This window comes from Serinus canaria, chromosome 23 (assembly GCF_022539315.1).
Source record: "Serinus canaria isolate serCan28SL12 chromosome 23, serCan2020, whole genome shotgun sequence".
Taxonomy (NCBI): Eukaryota; Metazoa; Chordata; class Aves; order Passeriformes; family Fringillidae; genus Serinus; species Serinus canaria.
Genome location: NC_066336.1, coordinates 4856012 through 4874264, shown reverse-complemented (window position 1 = coordinate 4874264; position 18253 = coordinate 4856012). Strand labels below are relative to the sequence as shown.

General features: G+C 57.5%; 3 protein-coding genes across 4 annotated transcripts; 2 read left to right on the top strand and 1 right to left on the bottom strand.

Annotated features, from left to right (window-relative positions):
* Positions 1–103: 103 nt before the first annotated feature.
* RNF19B (ring finger protein 19B) lies at positions 104–12471 on the top strand. Its single transcript, XM_009098569.4, has 9 exons — positions 104–789; positions 5561–5766; positions 7957–8101; positions 8495–8657; positions 9114–9228; positions 9683–9823; positions 9978–10185; positions 11138–11269; positions 11665–12471. The coding sequence occupies exons 1-9, from the start codon at positions 227–229 to the stop codon at positions 12146–12148; spliced, it is 2157 nt and encodes a 718-aa protein (XP_009096817.2). The 5' UTR covers positions 104–226; the 3' UTR covers positions 12149–12471.
* A 740-nt stretch (positions 12472–13211) lies between these two features.
* TMEM54 (transmembrane protein 54) lies at positions 13212–16252 on the top strand. Of its 2 annotated transcripts, none has more exons than XM_030233665.2 (6): positions 13212–13389; positions 13902–14095; positions 14363–14422; positions 14564–14752; positions 14837–14971; positions 15142–16252. In XM_030233665.2, the coding sequence occupies exons 1-6, from the start codon at positions 13377–13379 to the stop codon at positions 15232–15234; spliced, it is 684 nt and encodes a 227-aa protein (XP_030089525.1). In that variant the 5' UTR covers positions 13212–13376; the 3' UTR covers positions 15235–16252. The 2 variants fall into 2 exon arrangements, with proteins under 2 accessions (XP_030089525.1, XP_050839351.1); XM_050983394.1 differs by having other exon boundaries at positions 14533–14752.
* Positions 15919–17451, bottom strand: HPCA (hippocalcin). The gene is made up of 3 exons (XM_009098568.4): positions 16927–17451; positions 16225–16330; positions 15919–16016 (listed from the first exon to the last, which is right to left on the bottom strand). The coding sequence occupies exons 1-3, from the start codon at positions 17302–17304 to the stop codon at positions 15919–15921; spliced, it is 582 nt and encodes a 193-aa protein (XP_009096816.1). The 5' UTR covers positions 17305–17451.
* Between the last annotated feature and the right edge of the window lie 802 nt (positions 17452–18253).

Genomic DNA, 18253 nt, shown 5'->3' with positions numbered 1-18253 from the left:
GACTGCCCGGGGGCGGTGCCCACAACCGAAATGGCGGCGGCGGCGGCCGCGCCCGGTGCGGGGCGGGACGAGGCGGGGCCGCGCTCACCCGGCCCCGGCGCCGCTCTCGTTACAGCGCGGCCGAGGCAGCGCCCGGCGGGACGCGGCGCCCGGAGCCCCCGGACTGATCCGCTGCTTCCACCTCGGACCCCGCCGCCGGTGACACCGCCGAGCTAACCTCGCCGCCATGGGCTCCGAGCGGGACTCCGAGTCGCCGCGCTCCTCATCCATCCACTCGGCTGCCGCCAAGTGCCCCAAGCCCGGCCGCCGCCGCCGCCTCTCCTTCCAGAGCGTCTTCTCCGCCGCCGCCGCCTCCGCCGCCGGCGGCCGCCGCCGAGCCAAGGCCGAGCCGCCCCCGGCCGCCCCGCCGCCGCCCCCCGCCGCCCCGCCGGCCCCGCCGCCGCCGCCGCCACCGCCGCCCCCCGAGGAGGCTCCGGTGGTCCCGGAGGGCGAGGAGGAGCTGGAGTGCCCGCTGTGCCTGGTGCGGCAGCCGGCGGAGAACGCGCCTCGGCTGCTGTCGTGCCCGCACCGGTCGTGCGGGGCCTGCCTGCGGCAGTACCTGCGCATCGAGATCACCGAGTCCCGCGTCAACATCTGCTGCCCCGAGTGCAGCGAGCGCCTCAACCCCGCCGACATCCGCCGCCTGCTCCGCGACTCCCCGCACCTCGTCGCCAAGTACGAGGAGTTCATGCTGCGCCGCTGCCTCGCCGCCGACCCCGACTGCCGCTGGTGTCCGGCCCCCGACTGCGGGTGAGTGATGCGGGGTACGAGCGGTGGCGGTGGGGTGATGCCACTCCGTGCTGGGACAGCCCGGGCAGCGGGGACCTGCTCGTCTCTCTATGCTGGGACAGCTTGGGGAGTGGGGAACCGCTGTCCCCGTAGGGTTCTGTCCTCCTGTCCTGGGACAGCGTGTCCCTTCCATCGTGGGACAGCTTGGCAGGGAAACCTGCTGTCTCCTTAAGGTGCTGCCCCGTCTCTCTGTCCTGGGCCGTCTTGGGGAAGGTAGACCGCACCCTGGAGGGATGCTGCCTGTCCCCTACACGTGCTGGGATAGCTGGGTGAAGTGGAACCCGCTGTGGTTGCTGCCTATCCCAGCAAGTCCTGGGGATGGCATCCCAGCTGGGATGGCCCTGGGATCACTGTCCTGGCCGTGCCCACGTGGGTCCCAGGACGGCACAGGGACGGGTGGCTCACCCTCAGTAGGGTGCTGCGGATGATACACTTCTGGTCCCGCTGTGTCCCATGAAGAGCCCTCTCTGCAGGGTTTCTTTGCTTATCTGCAGTCTGTTCGGGACAGCTGATAAGCCTTGGGTACCAAAATTCCATCTATCCCCATTATCTCTCAAGAGCTCCAGGATTTGACCTTGGGGATTGTGAAAACACAGACAGATTGGGTAGGAGTGATATGACGTGAAGGGGGTTTTAGCAGAGCCATCGCTTCCCTAATAGAACAGAAACCATTTTTCCTGCACAAATGGTAAGTGTGGACTTTCCCAGCTGTGCATTCTCTGCCAGTCCTGGGGACAGTGCATGGGGACAACGCTGCAGCCTCCAGTGGTGGGGAAAAAGGAACAGTAACCAGTCACTTTTTCCCAATGAGGACAGGAATACACAGCAGAGAGGAGTGATGTTGACTCACTGTCCGTTGCCCAAGTGAGAAAACGTCTGTCTGTCCAGAAGTCAGCCCAGCCAAGCCTGATGATTGTGTAGTTATGAACGTGTTGCTTTCATTTTCTCTTCCCTTTTCTTTTAAACGAGCTCTGTTAGTTTCTGTTTTGGGCGTGAGCCAAAGCTGCCTGGAAAAGGGCTTGGTCGGGGAACTTAAGAGAAGTGCTGTGAAGTTGAGCTACGACTCAGCTTGGATAGCAATTTTGGGTAGCAAGAACATGAAAGGAAAGTCTGACCTAGTAGTCGGAATGGAAAAGTTGGTGGGAGGATTGTGAAGATTTAATCAGAGCCTTGTAATAGGCATCCAATGCAAATCAGTGAACCTGGCTCAGGTTACCCATTTCAGGGCCTCTCGAGCATCCTGTATAAGGGCTTGTCCCTTCAGAGGGTGAAGTTAACAGCAAACAACACCTTTGCTCCTTTCTGAAGCCAAATCAAGTGCAAGATCTCGATATTTCAGCAGCGCTGGGGATAAGATCAGAGAGATGGAGCAGCCACGGAGGGAATGCCTGTGCTGGTAACCGGCTGGAGAAAATCCGGTTCCTGCTCACCGAATCTCAGCTCCTTGAGTGTTGTGATGTTATCTGTGCCCAGGATAAGGTGCACAAACAGCGGCGTCACCCGGGCTGGCTGGTTGGAAGGAGCCAGCTCCAGCGCGGCCCGGAGGGCGTTGCCTCTGTGACAGCAAGGCAGCCTGATCCCTTCCTCTGGGGGGGGTTTGGGCGGGCTGCTGTCACACACGGCTCTTTCTCTGAGCTATAGCCTCCTCCCTGGTTACTCAGGGAGCAGGGTGAGCCGGGTGACATGCTCGCATCCTCCTCCCAGCTGCCCAGAAGAGCAAGAAGCGACCGCGGGGCTGTTGGAGATGTTGGAGACAGCTCTAGTGGACCAGCGCTGCTGGTGCGTCTGTAGCGCTCGAACAAAGGCTGTTGGAATCAGCCCTCCGGCAGGGAGAGGAATTAATCACCCTATTCATTCTTCCCGGCAGAGCTTGTGTGGCTGTGCTTATGTAAAATCAGGGTATGAATTATTTACAGCGGGCTTTCCCCGCTGTAGTAGCGCTGGAGTAGTACAGAGTGTAGGGCTGGGGGCACGGCAGAGTGATGTTTGGCACTGGATGTCACCCACCATTGTCACCCGAACTGGAACTCACCAGCAACGTCATTTCAGTGTCAGAGAATCAAGGCATTCCTTTATTCTGGCCAGGATGTGCAGCAGAAATCATTTCATCCACACATGCCCTGTGCAGTGAAAATCCTCCCATCCCAGCTGGTTCTTTACCAGACTTTTCACATATTTATACATTAAAAACCCCAACGAAATTCATGTTCGTTGGTCATAAATTCCACAAGGATTCCATCTCCTATTGGTTATTAATCCCTTCGATGCTAATTCAGCCCTCATTCTTTGGTTCTCTTATCGATCTTTCTCCAGACCAGGTGTCTCCAGCCTCACCAGGGGGTGATGTTTGTTGATGTCCCTCTATTTCCTGTGTTTCTCCTGGCTCCTCCCAATCTGTTGATGTTCAGCTCATGAGGCCTCACCCAGGCTTTTGAAGAGAAACTTCAATTCCCCTCCCCCCGGGCAAAGGCCAACAAAACCCCTGAGTGAAGTTACAACAAAAATGCCAAAAGTTGTATCATTTCCAGTGCCACTGAGGCACCCCACAAGGGCTGGGGTGGCATTCTCTGGTCACCCCCACCGAGGTGGCAGCATTTCCTAAATGAAAGAGCCTGGCTGTACTGCCCGGGAGGAGGAGGAGGAGGAGGAGGACAACAACACAACACCGGTGCGTGTTGCCATGGAAACCCTGGTCAATTGATGCGCCATCAATCGCAAAACAAATAATTTTCTGTGTTTGCAGCTCCAGGGGTTTTTCTCCCCCCTTGCTGGTATCGCTCTCTAGTGTTTGTCACACTGCAGCCTTCCCAAAAGCTTGGGAGAAAAACAGAACCTTTAAAGAGAACAGAGGTGTGTGGGCTGAGATCCGTGAATGGGCAGGAGGAGGGACAGAGGAAACTCATGGCCATCCAAGGAGGGGGCTGGAAATGGAGCTGTGCCTTTCCTGGGGTCTCAGGAAGACACTCACATTGCTTTGTGGGGAAACTCAGGGAGGAGAACTCAGTTTCTCTTCTTACCTAAAGGAATTGAGCCTGAAAATGGCCATTTAAGCCAGTGGAAGAGGAGAACCATTGTCCATCCAGGTCCTGCCATGACTATTCCTCAGCATTTCACTTCAAAACCCACTTTCTAGTGGACCTTGACGTGGAGATGTGTTATTTCTATCCCCACTAGACAGTCCTGGAGCTTCTTTCCCCACAGCTGTGGGCTTGTGCATGATATTTGTCATTTCAGCTCCAGCAATAAAATATAAATGCTGATGATTTTCATTTCTTGAGTGTTTAAAAAAAAAAACCCCAACATCTTGAGCGAGGAGTTAATTTAGAATGTGCTTAATATATTACACTGAGCTCTCCTAGGCTGCTGTTATGGTTTGAAATAGCAGTGTCACCACACAGCTGGGCAGATGAAGCTTTTCCTTTCTGTTTTGCCAAGGGCAGGCCATGGGGGTAGTGGCAGGGTGAGGAGATTTAGTGGGATATTCCTTAGACAAGGTGCACAGGAATCAAATTCATCCCTCCCAACCCCCTGGGTCATTTCCATCACAGAATTATCAAATAGGAACAGAGTGGTTTGGGTTGGAAGGGACCTTAAAATTCATCCTAGGACACTTCCAGGGATGGAGTTTTCCCATCTCTCCCCCTGCTGGGCTCAGGTGCAGGTGTGTGGATGCACAGGTAGAGCTGCAGTCGTGCCTGCCAGCCCTCAGATGTTGTTTCTCTGGCGATGCTGTCGTAGCCTGGCAGGATGAAGTTGCTCAAACTCCCACGGGATATGAATCATTGTGGTATGACACATTCAGTGGTTCTCACGCTGCTGCCTCGGAGAAGAAGAGGCAAATACAACTCCAGCCACACAAGCTCTAAATATGAAACCTTAAATAGGAGTTATTCTCCTCTGACCACTAACAAAAATACCCTTTTTGCCATATGTGTTGCAGGACTGGGAAGGCACTACTGGAATTGCTCATGTCAGCCCCTGCCAATGGAAACAGCCTCGTCCTCAGTGACTGTCAGTCAGATTTCTGCAGCACTGCTTGCTGATGCTGCTTAGGCTTCTGTGTACGCAGGACACTTCCTTCTGGGCGTGTCACGCTGCTGTCACAGTGAGCTGGCTGAGCTTGGTCTCTCTGTCTTGCACAGCTGATTATTTCACTCCAGTTTTGGCTTGTTCCAAAAGCAGGGCATTGTTTTTCACCACTCCTTGGAAAAGGAAGCTCTGAGGAGCTCTCTTGTTGGCTTAGCTACATATGGAACTGTTATTCTGGAGCTGTTATTCTGGAACTGTTATTCCACCTTTTTAGAATCATTCGGCTGATAGAAGTGCCCAGGACAAGCTCAGCTTTCCTAGACTCCTCTGGGCCATCCATAGATCTAAGGAAATGAGGGATGTGTGTGCCTGGAAAGAGCAGCTGGGAGGAAACAGCAAGGAATTAGCTGGGCACACTGGGCCAGACAAGTCTACCCTGTGTGAGTTGCCAGTGAGAACTGCCAGCAGTTACTGAGGAGAGAACAGCTCAGCATCTCAAGCTGCCTGCATGAAAGGTCCCTGCCCTGAGTAACCCAATTAGCACTGCTTAATTCCAGGCCCTGCAGAGCACAGGAATGTGTCTGGTGTGGAGGCTGCTGCAGCAGTGACCAGGAATGGGATGGGGGAGCTGGGCTGGTGGCTCTGGGCGTGCGAATGAAGGAACTCTCACTCGGGAACTTTGTGTTTCAATTCCTGCCCGCAGGTACGCCGTGATCGCCTACGGCTGTGCCAGCTGCCCCAAGCTGACCTGTGAGAGGGAGGGCTGCCAGACAGAGTTCTGCTACCACTGCAAGCAGATCTGGCACCCCAACCAAACGTGTGACATGGCCCGGCAGCAGCGGGCGCAGACCCTGCGCGTACGCACCAAGCACACCTCGGGGCTCAGCTACGGACAGGAGTCTGGGCCAGGTATGCATTCACCCACTGCTCTAAAATACCCTCTTGGGAAGCATGAAAGCTTGACAAGAAGGTCTCACAGCTATGTGTGCTTAGCAGAAAGATTTTTGAATGTAGAATCTGGAGAAGGAATAGAGATGGAGGCAAGATTTGATATAGAAGAAAAGAATTGCTGAGCCAGTCTTAGTGGGTAACCAAGGAGGCAAAGGGTGTGTTAGTTAGAAGGGGTTTTTATGGCTGAGAGCTAAGGATAAACCTACCCCAAACAAGAAGATGTTTTTACCAAGCAGAAAGAGAGCACAGGCAAACAAGCCTGCTGATGTTGCAGGTAGAAAAAAGGTCTCAGAATTTTCCACTGCAAGAAAACTGAAAACCAACTTTGAGCTTAAACTGTAATGTACTGACTTTGGTGATTGGAGAACAGTAACATGAATATGGTAATGACAGTAGTTATGATAGGCTATAGATAAAAGTTAAGGTATAGATTGGTTCTGCTGTATGAAGATGCTCAGCAAAGAAAAATATATAAACCATTATAACCAAACCCAAAGGGTCTCCAGGCCTGCCTGCAGCTGGAGCTGACAGCTGTAGGCTCAGGCTCTGCCACCCACGACCCTGGACTGCTGTAATGTCTTGGATGGAATAAAGTGCATTTTGAAGAGCTGCCTGGAGTCCCACATCCCTCATCCCAAGTTCAGAGAGACCCACTAGGCTCCTTGCCCTGCAAGAGTCACACCCTGATTTTTTGGCTTCTTGGCTCTGTGTGTGTGTGATGAGGAAGGAGCACCCCTGTGCAAACCTCCTCCCCTCAAAGTGTCTCCAGCAGCTGTGAAACTCAGAGTCATTTCCCCTCCTCCTGTGTGTGAGAACACATCTGATCTCTTCCAGCAGCACCAAATAGATCAGTAGGTGATGATGTGTTCTGGGTCCTTTTGTGTCACGGCAACTCCCCTCATCCGCCCCAGCTCTGCTTGTGGCTCTTTTGATCTTGGATGTTCTTGCTTTTTTGCTGATCTAAACCCTGAACAAGCAGTCACTTTTTTACTGTTGCAGCTTCAAAGTTGCCTGGTGGTGAAGAGCAGCATTCATGGCCAGCTGAGTGTGGGGAGCTCTGCTCTGTGCACTGTTAGGTGTTGGTAATGGCAGGTACCAAAAAAAAATGCCAACCCACAGAACTCCTCTGCTGCCTGGTAGGAGCTGCTGTGTCTGCTGAGTTTGTGTTCCTTAAAAATAACTGTATTGACTCTGGAAGTGGGCAGTGAGGCCATTTGTTAAAGCCCTGCCCTACCCCCAAACAAAATACCCTGTTTTTCTTTCTGTGTGAGGAGTTTAAATATTAATTCGCTCCGTGTGGAGCTGTCGTGGGTGGTTCTGAGGTGGCTTAGTGGTGTGTCGAGGTCCAACATGCCCAGATTTAGAGAACCCTAAGAATGAACAGCATAGATACTGCCCCAGCCAGCAGAAAAACCCAGTTTTTCTATGCTGTTCAAGAGATCCCTGCCAGGAAGGGCACTTAGCCACGGGAAGGGAGGTTTTTGAGACAGTGGTTTCTCCCCACCCCGCCGTGCTGGATCCAGCCTGGTGATTAATAAGGTGTGAGCCGGGCTCACAGCTGGATTTCATCTTGCTGAGCTTTGCAGGGGCCAGCAGAGCCCTGAACCACGGCACAGCCATTGCATAACCACGATCAGATGATGCCTGAATTAAGGAAGGGATGAAAACCCCTTATCCTGCTCTGGCAGCAGCAGGCTGGGGCCTGGGCAGCCTCTGCAGCTGTGTGGGGCTGCAGCCCCTGGTCCCCTAAAAGCCAGGTCTGGGGTTTCTCCAGTGCCTGTTGTCCCAGTTGTCGTGTTGTTCTTGGCCCATGAATCACCTCCGTGGAGCAATTCAGTAATGGCTCGTTGTGCTGGGCAGGTATGACTTGTTCCCTGTGTTTAGGCATGAATTCTGGAATCCATCCCATTCAAGATTAGAACGAGCTTTTCAAAGTGGCTGTCAGTTCCCAATCCCTGCTGCTGGTGGGGTCTGTCACATCGAAATGATCTTCTCTGAGATCCATTAAAGACACGCCTCCCCCTGCCAGCAGCAAAGGTGTTCTGCTGCAGAGCAAAGAAGGATTTCAATCCTTGATGAGACCCCCCTGGCTGATTGTTGACTCTGAGAGCAGAGATGCCATCTGAATCCCCTGTTCCCTCCCCTCAGCTGATGACATCAAGCCGTGCCCACGCTGCAGTGCTTACATCATCAAGATGAACGATGGCAGCTGCAACCACATGACGTGTGCCGTGTGCGGCTGCGAGTTCTGCTGGCTCTGCATGAAGGAGATCTCAGATCTGCATTACCTCAGGTGAGCAGGGCAGCAGCACGTGCCTCCCTCAGCCTCTGTGCAGGAGTTTACTGCCCCTGCTGGACTTTCACCCTCCTGCTTCAGCGAAATTTTATTGTTTCTGACCCAAGGAGGTGAACTCTGATCCCACTTTGAAGCATTCAGATGCTCTTCCCACACCAAACAAAGCTCCTGATACAATTACCTTTGTCACCTCTTGGTGTACTGACTATTAAACAGACCCAATAGTGTGATGTTCACCTTTTGGGGGAAAAAGAAGCAGAAAACTTATTTGTGTTGTCTACCTGCTTCCTAAATTTTGGGGTTTATTCATGTGCAAGTTGAACTTGGGGTTCTCAGGAGCTTATAGGAATTGCTGGAGTGCTAATGTCATTTTTTTTCCCTTCCATGAAGCCCCTCTGGCTGTACATTCTGGGGCAAAAAGCCATGGAGTCGTAAAAAGAAGATTCTCTGGCAGCTGGGCACGTTGATTGGAGCTCCTGTGGGCATTTCCCTCATTGCTGGCATTGCCATTCCTGCCATGGTCATTGGCATCCCTGTGTACGTGGGGAGGAAGGTGAGTGTGGGGGGCAGAAGGCTTTGGGGTGTTCTCTGTGCTGACCAGAAATTTAGAGCTGATAGGAAGGGTGGATCTTGTCATAGGACCCAAATTCAGTTTTCCCTTCTAAAGCTTCTCTTATCTCCTGGGCTTTGTGTCAGCAGGGGGAAGGTGGTGGCTGATAGCCCTTGTAGCCCTTCAGGCTCAAGTCCTCCCAAATGCATTTTGCATTTCTCTTGTGCCTCTGCCTTGACCCAGGAGCACCCAGGGGGTCCCTTTTGAGCCCATCAGCTCTGTACTTGTGGCTGCTACTTTTTCTTCAACACAGACCCTCCTGCTAGGTCTGCTCTGTGAGGAGATCTGTGCTCAAAATGAGGCTCTTCAAGGGCTCATGCAGCTGGCAAGGCTGTGAAATCATTTCTTAATGTCCCCTGGGACTCTGCTCTTCTCACCTGGTGCTTTTCCTTCCATCAGATCCACAGCAGGTATGAGGGGAAGAAAACCTCCAAGCACAAGAGGAACTTGGCCATTACTGGTGGGGTCACCCTGTCTGTCATTGCCTCCCCAGTCATTGCTGCTGTCAGTGTTGGTAAGTGGGCTCAGCCCTGTCCCTTCTGCTGGCCCAGCAGCCCCTGAGACAAGTGGGTGGCCCAGCCCTGTGCCATGGGGGTGGCCAAAGGACAGTTTGCAGCTGTCTGTGGGTTTGGGCACAATGCTGTCTCACATCCTGCTGTGCTCGAGCTGACCCACAGCCAGCACAGGGCTCATCTGCAGCACCAGCTAGCTGTGCCACAGCCCATCCTGGAGTCCCTTGTCACACAGAGCTGTCTCCTGTCATGGTTTGGTGGCTGATGTCTTGTGGGTTGAATGCTCTTGGGGTTCCCCCACTCAGCCCACAGTGCTCCTCCACTGTCCGTCTGCATAATTGTGAATTGGAACCTTTAAAAGCAACAAAAACATGACTGAGAGAATCCCTAAAAAATCTTTTCTGTTGCCCAACACGTCTTTAAGCTCCTCTTAACCCAGCTCATCCTCCTCTCCAGGAATTGGGGTCCCCATCATGCTGGCCTACGTCTATGGGGTCGTGCCCATCTCGCTGTGCCGGGGTGGTGGCTGTGGGGTCAGCACAGCCAATGGAAAGGGGGTGAAAATCGAGTTTGATGAAGATGATGGACCTATCACAGGTAATAACTGGTGATGGGAAGGGGATGAAACAAAATGCTCTTGTTGTTGCCATGAAATAGTTTGAGGTCCTGATGTCTCCCAAATCTGAGATGAGCCATCACAGCCGAGCGCTCCCTCTGCCAATTCCAACCCCTGTGCTCTCCTTCCCCGCAGTGGCCGATGCCTGGAGAGCCCTGAAGAACCCCAGCATTGGAGAGAGCAGCATTGAGGGGCTGACCAGTGTGCTGAGCACCAGTGGCAGCCCCACAGATGGGCTCAGTGTCATCCAGGGCAACTACAGCGAGACCGCCAGCTTCGCCGCCCTGTCCGGGGGCACCCTGAGCGGGGGGGTCCTCTCAGGGAGCAAGGGGAAGTACAGCAGGTAACTGGGCTCTGGGAAAAGCAGAGGGCATCCCAAGGCCTGTGTGGGTTGAGTGGGTTTGGTTTTGGGAGCTTTCCAGGAGTGTGAGTGAAGCTGCTTTGATCTAGGGGTTGTGTCGTGGTGTTTTTGTGCCTTGGTCTGTTGTAGAATAACCAGGTCTAGGAGATCACCTAGGATGATCTGGAGCCCTGGGGCACCCAGGGTGGGGAGACACTGGCACAGATTGCCCAGAGAGGTTGTGGGGCCCTCATCCTTGGAGATGTTCAGGACCAGGTTGGATGGGGTTCTCAGCAGCCTGGTCTAGGAGAAAGTGTTCCTGCCTGTGGCAGGGAGTTGGAACTGGATGATCTTTAAGGTCCTTTCCAACCCAAACCATTCCATGATTCTGTTTCTGGAGTCAGTGCCAGTCTAGTTCTTGCAAAGAGGACAGATCCCTACTGAGCTCCTTGAGACCACAGAGCTGATGCTTCAGCTGAATTTGGAACAGCACAGAGCTCCTGCCTGCCCTGCTCAAAGCTATTCCAACCCTGTTATCCCAGCCTGGAGGCTTTGATGCTTCCTGTTCTGCAGGCAGGCTCATGGCTCTCCAAGTCAGGAGGTTACACCACAGTTTTCCTCCTAACTTGCCTGTGAGTCAGTTTGCTGGGTAATTAGAGCCACGTGTTGATGTGGCAGCCAGGATGTAATCACAGCTCTGTGCGAGATCCATGGAAATCAGCTCTTCGCAGGAATCGTGTGAGTCATGGATGTAAACACGGCTTTACCTTCGTCATGGAAAACGGGATGGATTTGCCCAAATGGAGCCAAAAATGAGACTAAATCAGAGCAGCCACAGGGGTTAAACTCCTGTCGCACTGAGCTGGGCCAGCTCACAGGGATTCTTGTTTTCCCTTGAGAAGCAGGGATGGGTTGGTGCTCCTAAAGCATTTCTGAGGCACCCTCTTTCCTGCAGGCTGGAAGTCCAGGCAGATGTGCAGAAGGAGATTTTCCCCAAAGACTCGGTCAGTTTGGGGGCCATCAGCGACAACGCCAGCACCCGAGCCATGGCTGGTTCCATCATCAGCTCCTACAACCCCCAGGACAGGTAGGAGGATGTGGAGTGCTGAGGAGAGCGTTGGTGGAGGCTGTCCTGGAAAAATGCAGGCTCTGTGAGCGCTGCTGTGGGTGGTGGGATGGCTGTCCTTGCACGGGGAGCCATCCTTCTCCCAGGACAGTTTGGGAGCAGCCTCCACGTGTGCTGTGCAGGCTGGGGAGGGGATCTGCAGCCCAGCAGCCTCGGGGGCTGTCCTGGCAGTTTGAGGGGACTCTGGAGCTTTCCCAGCCCAGCCCCTGGCTCAGCTTTGGGATGGTCTTGGCTCTGTTGGGAGGATTCAAGGAGAGCAGCGAGTCATGTGGGGTGATGAGCAGCATCTTGCTCGTGTTTGGGGGGTGTGATCCTCCCAGTAGAGCCCAGTAATGTGAGGGTGGCTGTTCCTGCAGGGAGTGCAATAACATGGAGATCCAGGTGGACATTGAAGCCAAACCCAGTCACTACCAGCTGACCAGCGGCAGCAGCACAGAGGACTCCCTGCACGTCCACACCCAGATGGCAGAGAACGAGGAGGAGGAGGAGGAGGAGGAGGAGGAGGAAGAGGAGGAGGATGACAAGCAGGAGCAGACATGCAAACACCAAAGCTGTGAGCAAAAGGACTGCATTGGCAGCCAGACGTGGGACATCACCCTGGCCCAGCCCGAGAGCATCCGCAGCGACCTGGAGAGCTCGGACAGCCAGTCGGACGACGTGCCGGACATTACCTCGGACGAGTGCGAGTCCCCCCAGTGCCAGACTGCAGCAGGCTGCCCCCACACCCCCAGAGCAAGAGGTGCCCAGAGCCCAAGTGCCCACCTGAGCCACTGTGCCCAAGCCGAGGGCTGCCGGCTGGATGAGATGGTCCAGCTGGAATGCATCGAAGCCAGAGTGTGAGCTGAGCACACTCCCACTGTCACACTGCAGCTTCTGGGCCAGGGTTGTGTCCCTGTTGGCTTCTGTTTGCCATCCTCCAGCTGGCTCCCCCAGCCTCGCCTCGGGGAGCTGCTGTTTCTTACGTGACAGGAAAAAAAACCCAACAAAACAAAACAAAAAAAAGAAAGGAAAACAAAAAATCCCCCTCGTCCTCTTTTTGTTTTAATTTATTGGTTCAAACTCTGTGAGGTGTGTAAGAGTGTAAATATGTATGTGTGTCTGTATGTCTGCAACCATCCTATGGGACTCTTGGAATAAAGACTCTGGTTGTCATTCGACCTGAATCCAGCTCATCCTTTCCAAAGCTGCAGGGAAATCTTCCAGCTGCCTTTGCCCACGTGAATGCTGTTCCCAAAGGCTTGGGAAGAGGAGAGGTCTCTCTTCTCCCTCCCCCTGTACAGGTGAAAGGAGGGGAAGAACGGGGAAAAAGGCAAATTTCCAGCACTTGTGGCTGTGTGGGAGCTGAGGATGCTGAGAGCAGTGGCTCAGGTGGGATGTTGGGGCCAGTGCCCTTCCCCAGAGCAGTCCCAGGAATTAAATTGTGGGACCCCACAGCCCCTCGGTGTGAGCTGAGCTCGGGGCTCCTCCCACAGCCACCCCAGCAAAGCTCTGTCCCCATCCCAGTCCCTGGAATTTCCCTGGAAGCTCCCTGAGGACAAAGGCCACCAAACCAGCTCCTCTGAGTCACCTTAGGCCGGGTCACCACCCGCCCTGACCCCTCTGCTGTGCCCTGTCCCTGCAGGGCAGTCCCTGGCACCGCTGCCCTATGGCCTGGCAGTGTCCCCCCCCCAGGGCTGCCCCTTCCCAGACCCTCAGCTGTGGCCTGGGACCTGCCTGGCAGGATCCCAGCCTGCTGCCACGTCTTGGGGGTGTGGGGATGGATGTGGAGGGGGATGAGGAAGCCTGGAATGGTGGATTGGCACGGCATGGCACAGCATGGCATGTCACGGCACGGTTGCTGGCTTGGCAGCGAGGGGAGGGCAGGGGTGGGACACGCAGGAAAAGGTGGAGTTATCCCTTTGTCCCGGGGAGCTGGTCTGACAGGAACTGGAGCAGCAGGAGGGTGGCTCCGGGTGGCTGCGGTGTCCTGGTCCTGCCCCGTGCCAGACCCGGTGGATCCGGGGGCTGAGGGCAGGGCAGGCCCCGGGGCACCGAGGGGCTCTGATGGGCTGATCCTGGCTTGGTGGAGATGTGCCGAGTGGGTGAGTCCAGCTCTGCGTGGGGATCACAACGGGAGGGCTCCGTCTCTGCCTTCTGCAGGGGAAACTGAGGCAGGGAGGGAGGGAGAGGAGCTGAGGGATTCGGATGGGGTCAGGGAAGGAGCTGGGCTGGGCACGGGTGGTGATGGCTGTGTGAGGCTGGGTTCCAGAGGGGGAACAGCCCCACAGTCACTCCTCCGAGTGCTGCCTGCCTGAACCCAGCCCTGGAGCTGCCATTTGGGGCCAGCTGCTCTCCCAGAGCTTCTCGTCACTCTGAGGGGCCCCAGCTCTTCCCAGCCCCACAGGGACCCTGTCCCCATGGCCCACACCTTTGCTCCAGTCCCAGGAGAGCTGGCTGGACCAGTGGTCTGCATACCTGGGCTACCGGTGGCTTCCACATCGCCTCACCCCCTGCCAGCACGGGCCACGTCCTCTGGGGCTGTCCCCAAACTCCTGTGCCAGGCAGGGACAGCTCGGTGCTGGCCACCCCACACCCTCCTCCCCCCTCGTCTCAGGCCACCTCGATCCCAGCGGCCACCGAGCGGTGCTGATGAGAACGGGGCTCATCCTCCTCATCGTCGGGCACCTCATCTTCATCACCGGGGCCCTGGTGCACAGCACTGCGCTGCGCTTCGTGCTCACCGCCCGCGACGCCACCTCCCTGCACTACGGTGTCACCAACAGCGCCTCTGTCATTGCTGCGCTGCTGGTACCGCCGGGAACGGGCTGGGGACACGGGGCGGGGGGGGGCGTGGGGAGGGGCTGGGATGGGGGAGGGATGCAGGATGGACGCTGCTCTGTCCCTCCTTTCCCACCCGAAACAAACCTTTCCTTGGGAATTCAGCTGGGTGAGCCTGTGGGAGGTGAAGCTCTGCCCCCCTGGGTGAGCTCCCAGGGACAGCCCCAGCAGGGAAAGGGGCCCGGTGTCCCTGGGGCAGGGGCTGCTCCTCGCTGAGCCCCCTGTTCTTCCCCGCAGACCATCTCCTGTGGAGTCTGTGCCCTGCTGCTCTCCCGTTACCTCGGCCCTGCTGCCCTGGTAAGCACCTCTCCCATCACCCGGGGGGCTGCAGCCCTCCCAGGGACCTGCACAGCCCCCACAGCCCCTCTCTGGGTCCCTCCTGGGCAGGGGACATCCCCCTGTCCCAGCGCTGCCTCTCCTCTCCTGTCCCTCCTGCAGAAATGGACTCTGCTGGCCCTGAGCGCCTGCAACGGCCTGGGCGGCCTCTGCTGCCTGCTGGGGCTGCTGGTGGCCATCGGCCTGACCCTGGGCACCCAGGGCCGGGTGCTGCTGGCCCCCTGCTCCCCCGGCGGCACCGCCCTGACCCCGCTGTCCCGCGACTGCCCCTTCGACCCCACCCGCGTCTACGTGAGTGCCCCGCGGGCTGGGGATGGGATGTGCCGGGCGTGGGGAGGAGCTGCGGGGGGCTGATGCTCCCTCTCTGTCTCCCAGAGCTCCACGCTGGCCCTCTGGGTCATCTCCCTCCTGCTGGAGGCCATGGGGATCTTCTTCAGCACCCGCTGCCTCCTGCTCGCCCTCGAGCTCCTGCGCCTCGGCCGCTGCTGCCGCGGGATGCTCCGGATGAAGGTGATTTCTGATCCATGGGCTCAGCCCCTCCCCTGCAGGGCTGAGGGTGATTTCTGATCCATGGGCTCAGCCCCAACCCTTCCCCAGACCTGGCTCTGCCCAGGGGTGATTTGTGAGTCCAAGGTTTCCACCCCTCTGCTCCCACTCTCATCCTTCTCTCTGGTTTCCAGGTCTCTCTGCAGGCAGCCCCTGTGCAGACCCCTGGCCCTGGGCAGTGCCTGGCCTTGCTGAGACTGGACAGTGGAGAAATTGCCCGGCTCTGAGGGATAAACGACCCTGGGGATGTGTCCTGGCCCTTCCTCCCCAATTCCAGCACCAGCACTGCCCCACAACAGGACTCAGCTGCCTCCCAGGATGAGTGGACACATCCCCTGGAACATGAGCCCATCCCATGGCCTTGGGCAGCAGCGAGGGATGGAACTGGCCTGGATCCAGACCCTGCAGGGAGGAACTTTCCCCAGGGGCTCCGTGTCCCCTTTCCCAGCACGGACTGCACTGACACAAACTTTATTCTGCAGGTATTAAAGCCCAGAAGCACAGCCCCCCCTGCACTGGCCGTGGGGAAGGGGCTGACCCAGCCCTGCCTGTGGTGGTGTCTCCACGTGGGGCTGGGTGCTGGGGACCCCCCAGCCACCAGGGCTTTGTCCCCTGGGCTGTGTCCCCACACCTGTCCCACCAGGCTTTGCTGTCCCCTGCTCCAAGCCCTGGTGCTGGGGGGTCTGTCCTCACTCAGAGCAGCCCCTGCCTCCACCCTCCCACCAGTGAAGCCAGTGCAGGAACCCCCCAGGGATGGGGACTGTCCCCTGGGCCCCCCTCACCCCAACACCAGCCGGGCTCCAGCTCTCATCCCATGAGGGGCTGTGGGGGCACAGCAGGGACTGCAGGGGCTGGGCAAGGGACAGTGACCATCTGCAGGGTGGGGGGTGGCAGGGGGGGCTCCGTGGGGCTCAGAACTGCATGGCCCCGCTGGGGTCACACTGCAGCAGGCGCACGATGGACGGGTCACTCTTGGCCCCTCTGATGAACTCCTCCAGCGAGAGCTTCCCTGCGGGGAAGGGGACACGGCTCAGCCACCTCCCAGCACCAGAGACCACCCAGAGCAGCCCACGGACCCCTCCCCACCTGATGGGAGCACCCTGGGGTGCCCAGCACCCTGAGCCCCTCGGACATGAGCCATTTAATCAGCTCCTCCTGAGAGCCCTGGATTTAGCCATGAGACCTTTCCCTAATCCCCTGCAGCTCCTCTCATTTACCGTCGTTATTAGTATCCATCTGTCGGAAGATTTTGTCCGTCCTTTTCTCCGGGGTGGATTCGTCTTCAGGCATGTTCATGACAGAGGAAACCATTTTGTAGATGGCCTGGGGGAAGGACAGGGGGTGAGGGTGGGTCAGGGTGGGCTCCTGGCATTGCCCACCTGGGACAGGGACAGAGCTCTGGGCTTTGCTTCCCTGGGAATAGGGCTGGTATTTATCACCCTTCCCATGGGGTTGGGCGGTGGGAACTTCAGCTTCCAGCACAGCCAGGGCTGGAGCTGCTCCTGCAGGGAGGATTTGGCCACTGGGATGCCACTGAAAATGCCACTGAGGGATTTGGATAAGGAGAGCATCTCCTGCCCATTTGCCAACACCACCAGGCGTGCAGGGGGACAACTGCCCGAGTCTCGGGATGGAGTGACAAAGGGGGACAACTGCCCGCCCTGGAAGCACGGGAGAGTCCCAGGATGGAGTGACAAAGGGACATCCCCAGGCAAGGAAGGATTCTGGAAGCTCCAGGATAAAATGACCCCTGCAGCCACAGCTGCAAGGCAGCAATGGCTTCATCCCTGCTACAGCAAAACCCTGTCCCGGGGGTCCCACCGGGTGAAATCCCCAAGCCACCCGTGCCCCGGGAGGCGACAGCCGTGGCGCCAGCGCGGTGACCCCGGGAGAGCACCGCGGGCGGGGCAGCCCAGTACCTGCACGATCTCCAGCATCTCCTCCCGGCTGATGTAGCCGTTGCCGTCCAGGTCGTACATGCTGAAGGCCCACATCAGCTTCTGCTCGAGCTTGCCGCGGGAGGTGACGCTCAGGGCGATGATGAACTCCCTGAAGTCGATGGTGCCGTCGCCGTTGGTGTCGAAGGTGCGGAAAACGTGCTCGGCGAACTTGGAGGCGTCGCCGTAGGGGAAGAAGTTGGCGTAGATCTTCTTGAACTCCTCCACGTCCAGCATGCCCGAGGGACAGTCCTTCAGGAACCCCTTGTACCAGCCCTGCAGCTCCAGGTCGGAGAACTCGGTGTTTTCCCGCAGGTCCTGGAGCATCTCCGGGCGGAGTTTGCTGTTCTGCTTCCCCATCGCGCTGGGACGCGGGGGACGAGCGCTGCGGGGACAGGGGCCTGGCCGGGCTCGGGGGGTCCCTGTGAGCTACAGGAGGGGACAGGGACGGAGCAACGCTGGCTGGCAGCCCCCGGACACCCGGCCGGACGCCGATGCTGCTCCCTCCATCCCCGCCGGCCGCTCTGAGCCCTCGGGGCCAGCCCCGGGGAGCACCCAGGGCAGCGCCAGCCCCCTCCTGTTTGCGTAATGAGCCCTTAGAGCTCATTTGCATAATATATAGGTGATATATAGCTGGGATCAGCTGGGCACAGGGCCCCGAGGAGGGGAGGGGGCCCCGGCAGAGCCGTGCCTGCGGTTCTTGGTCCGGCCCAGCTTTGGGCCGGCCGGATCTGGGTCAGTCCCTTGGAGCAGGGTTATTTTCAGCTCCTCCGCTCTCTCCGTTAATATTTGATGCCTCCGGCGGGCACTGGAGCCCCGGGAAGGGCTGGGGGTGGCAGGGACCCTGCCCCAGGGTGCCCCCAGCCCGGGGGGACCCAGCCCAGCAAGGAGGAGCTCGCCAGGGAGGGTGCCCAGTACCCAGCCTGGGGACTCTGTGGTGACCTTGACCCACTGCCACCGTCCTGGGGTGCCCGGGGTGCAGTGCGGGCTTCAGTGCCTCATCCAGAGTAGGGAGAGGCCCCAGCACCCCCAAACCCCCAAAGACTCCTGCGGATCTCAGGGCAAACAGGACCCCCAGGAGGAGCAGCCAGGACCCCCCAGTTATGGGACCCCACAGGGTCTCTCATCACCCCCCCACGGCTCCAGCTCAGCTCCAGCAGCCCGAGGAAGGATCTGCGTATCCCGCCCCACTCAGGGGTCCCCGGTTCTGTCCCCCCGCGGCTGGCACGACCCCCACCCCCAATGCCCGGGGTCTGTGACCCCTCCCCACTGCCCGGGGCAGCTCCCACCGCTGGGGAGGGAACCCGTG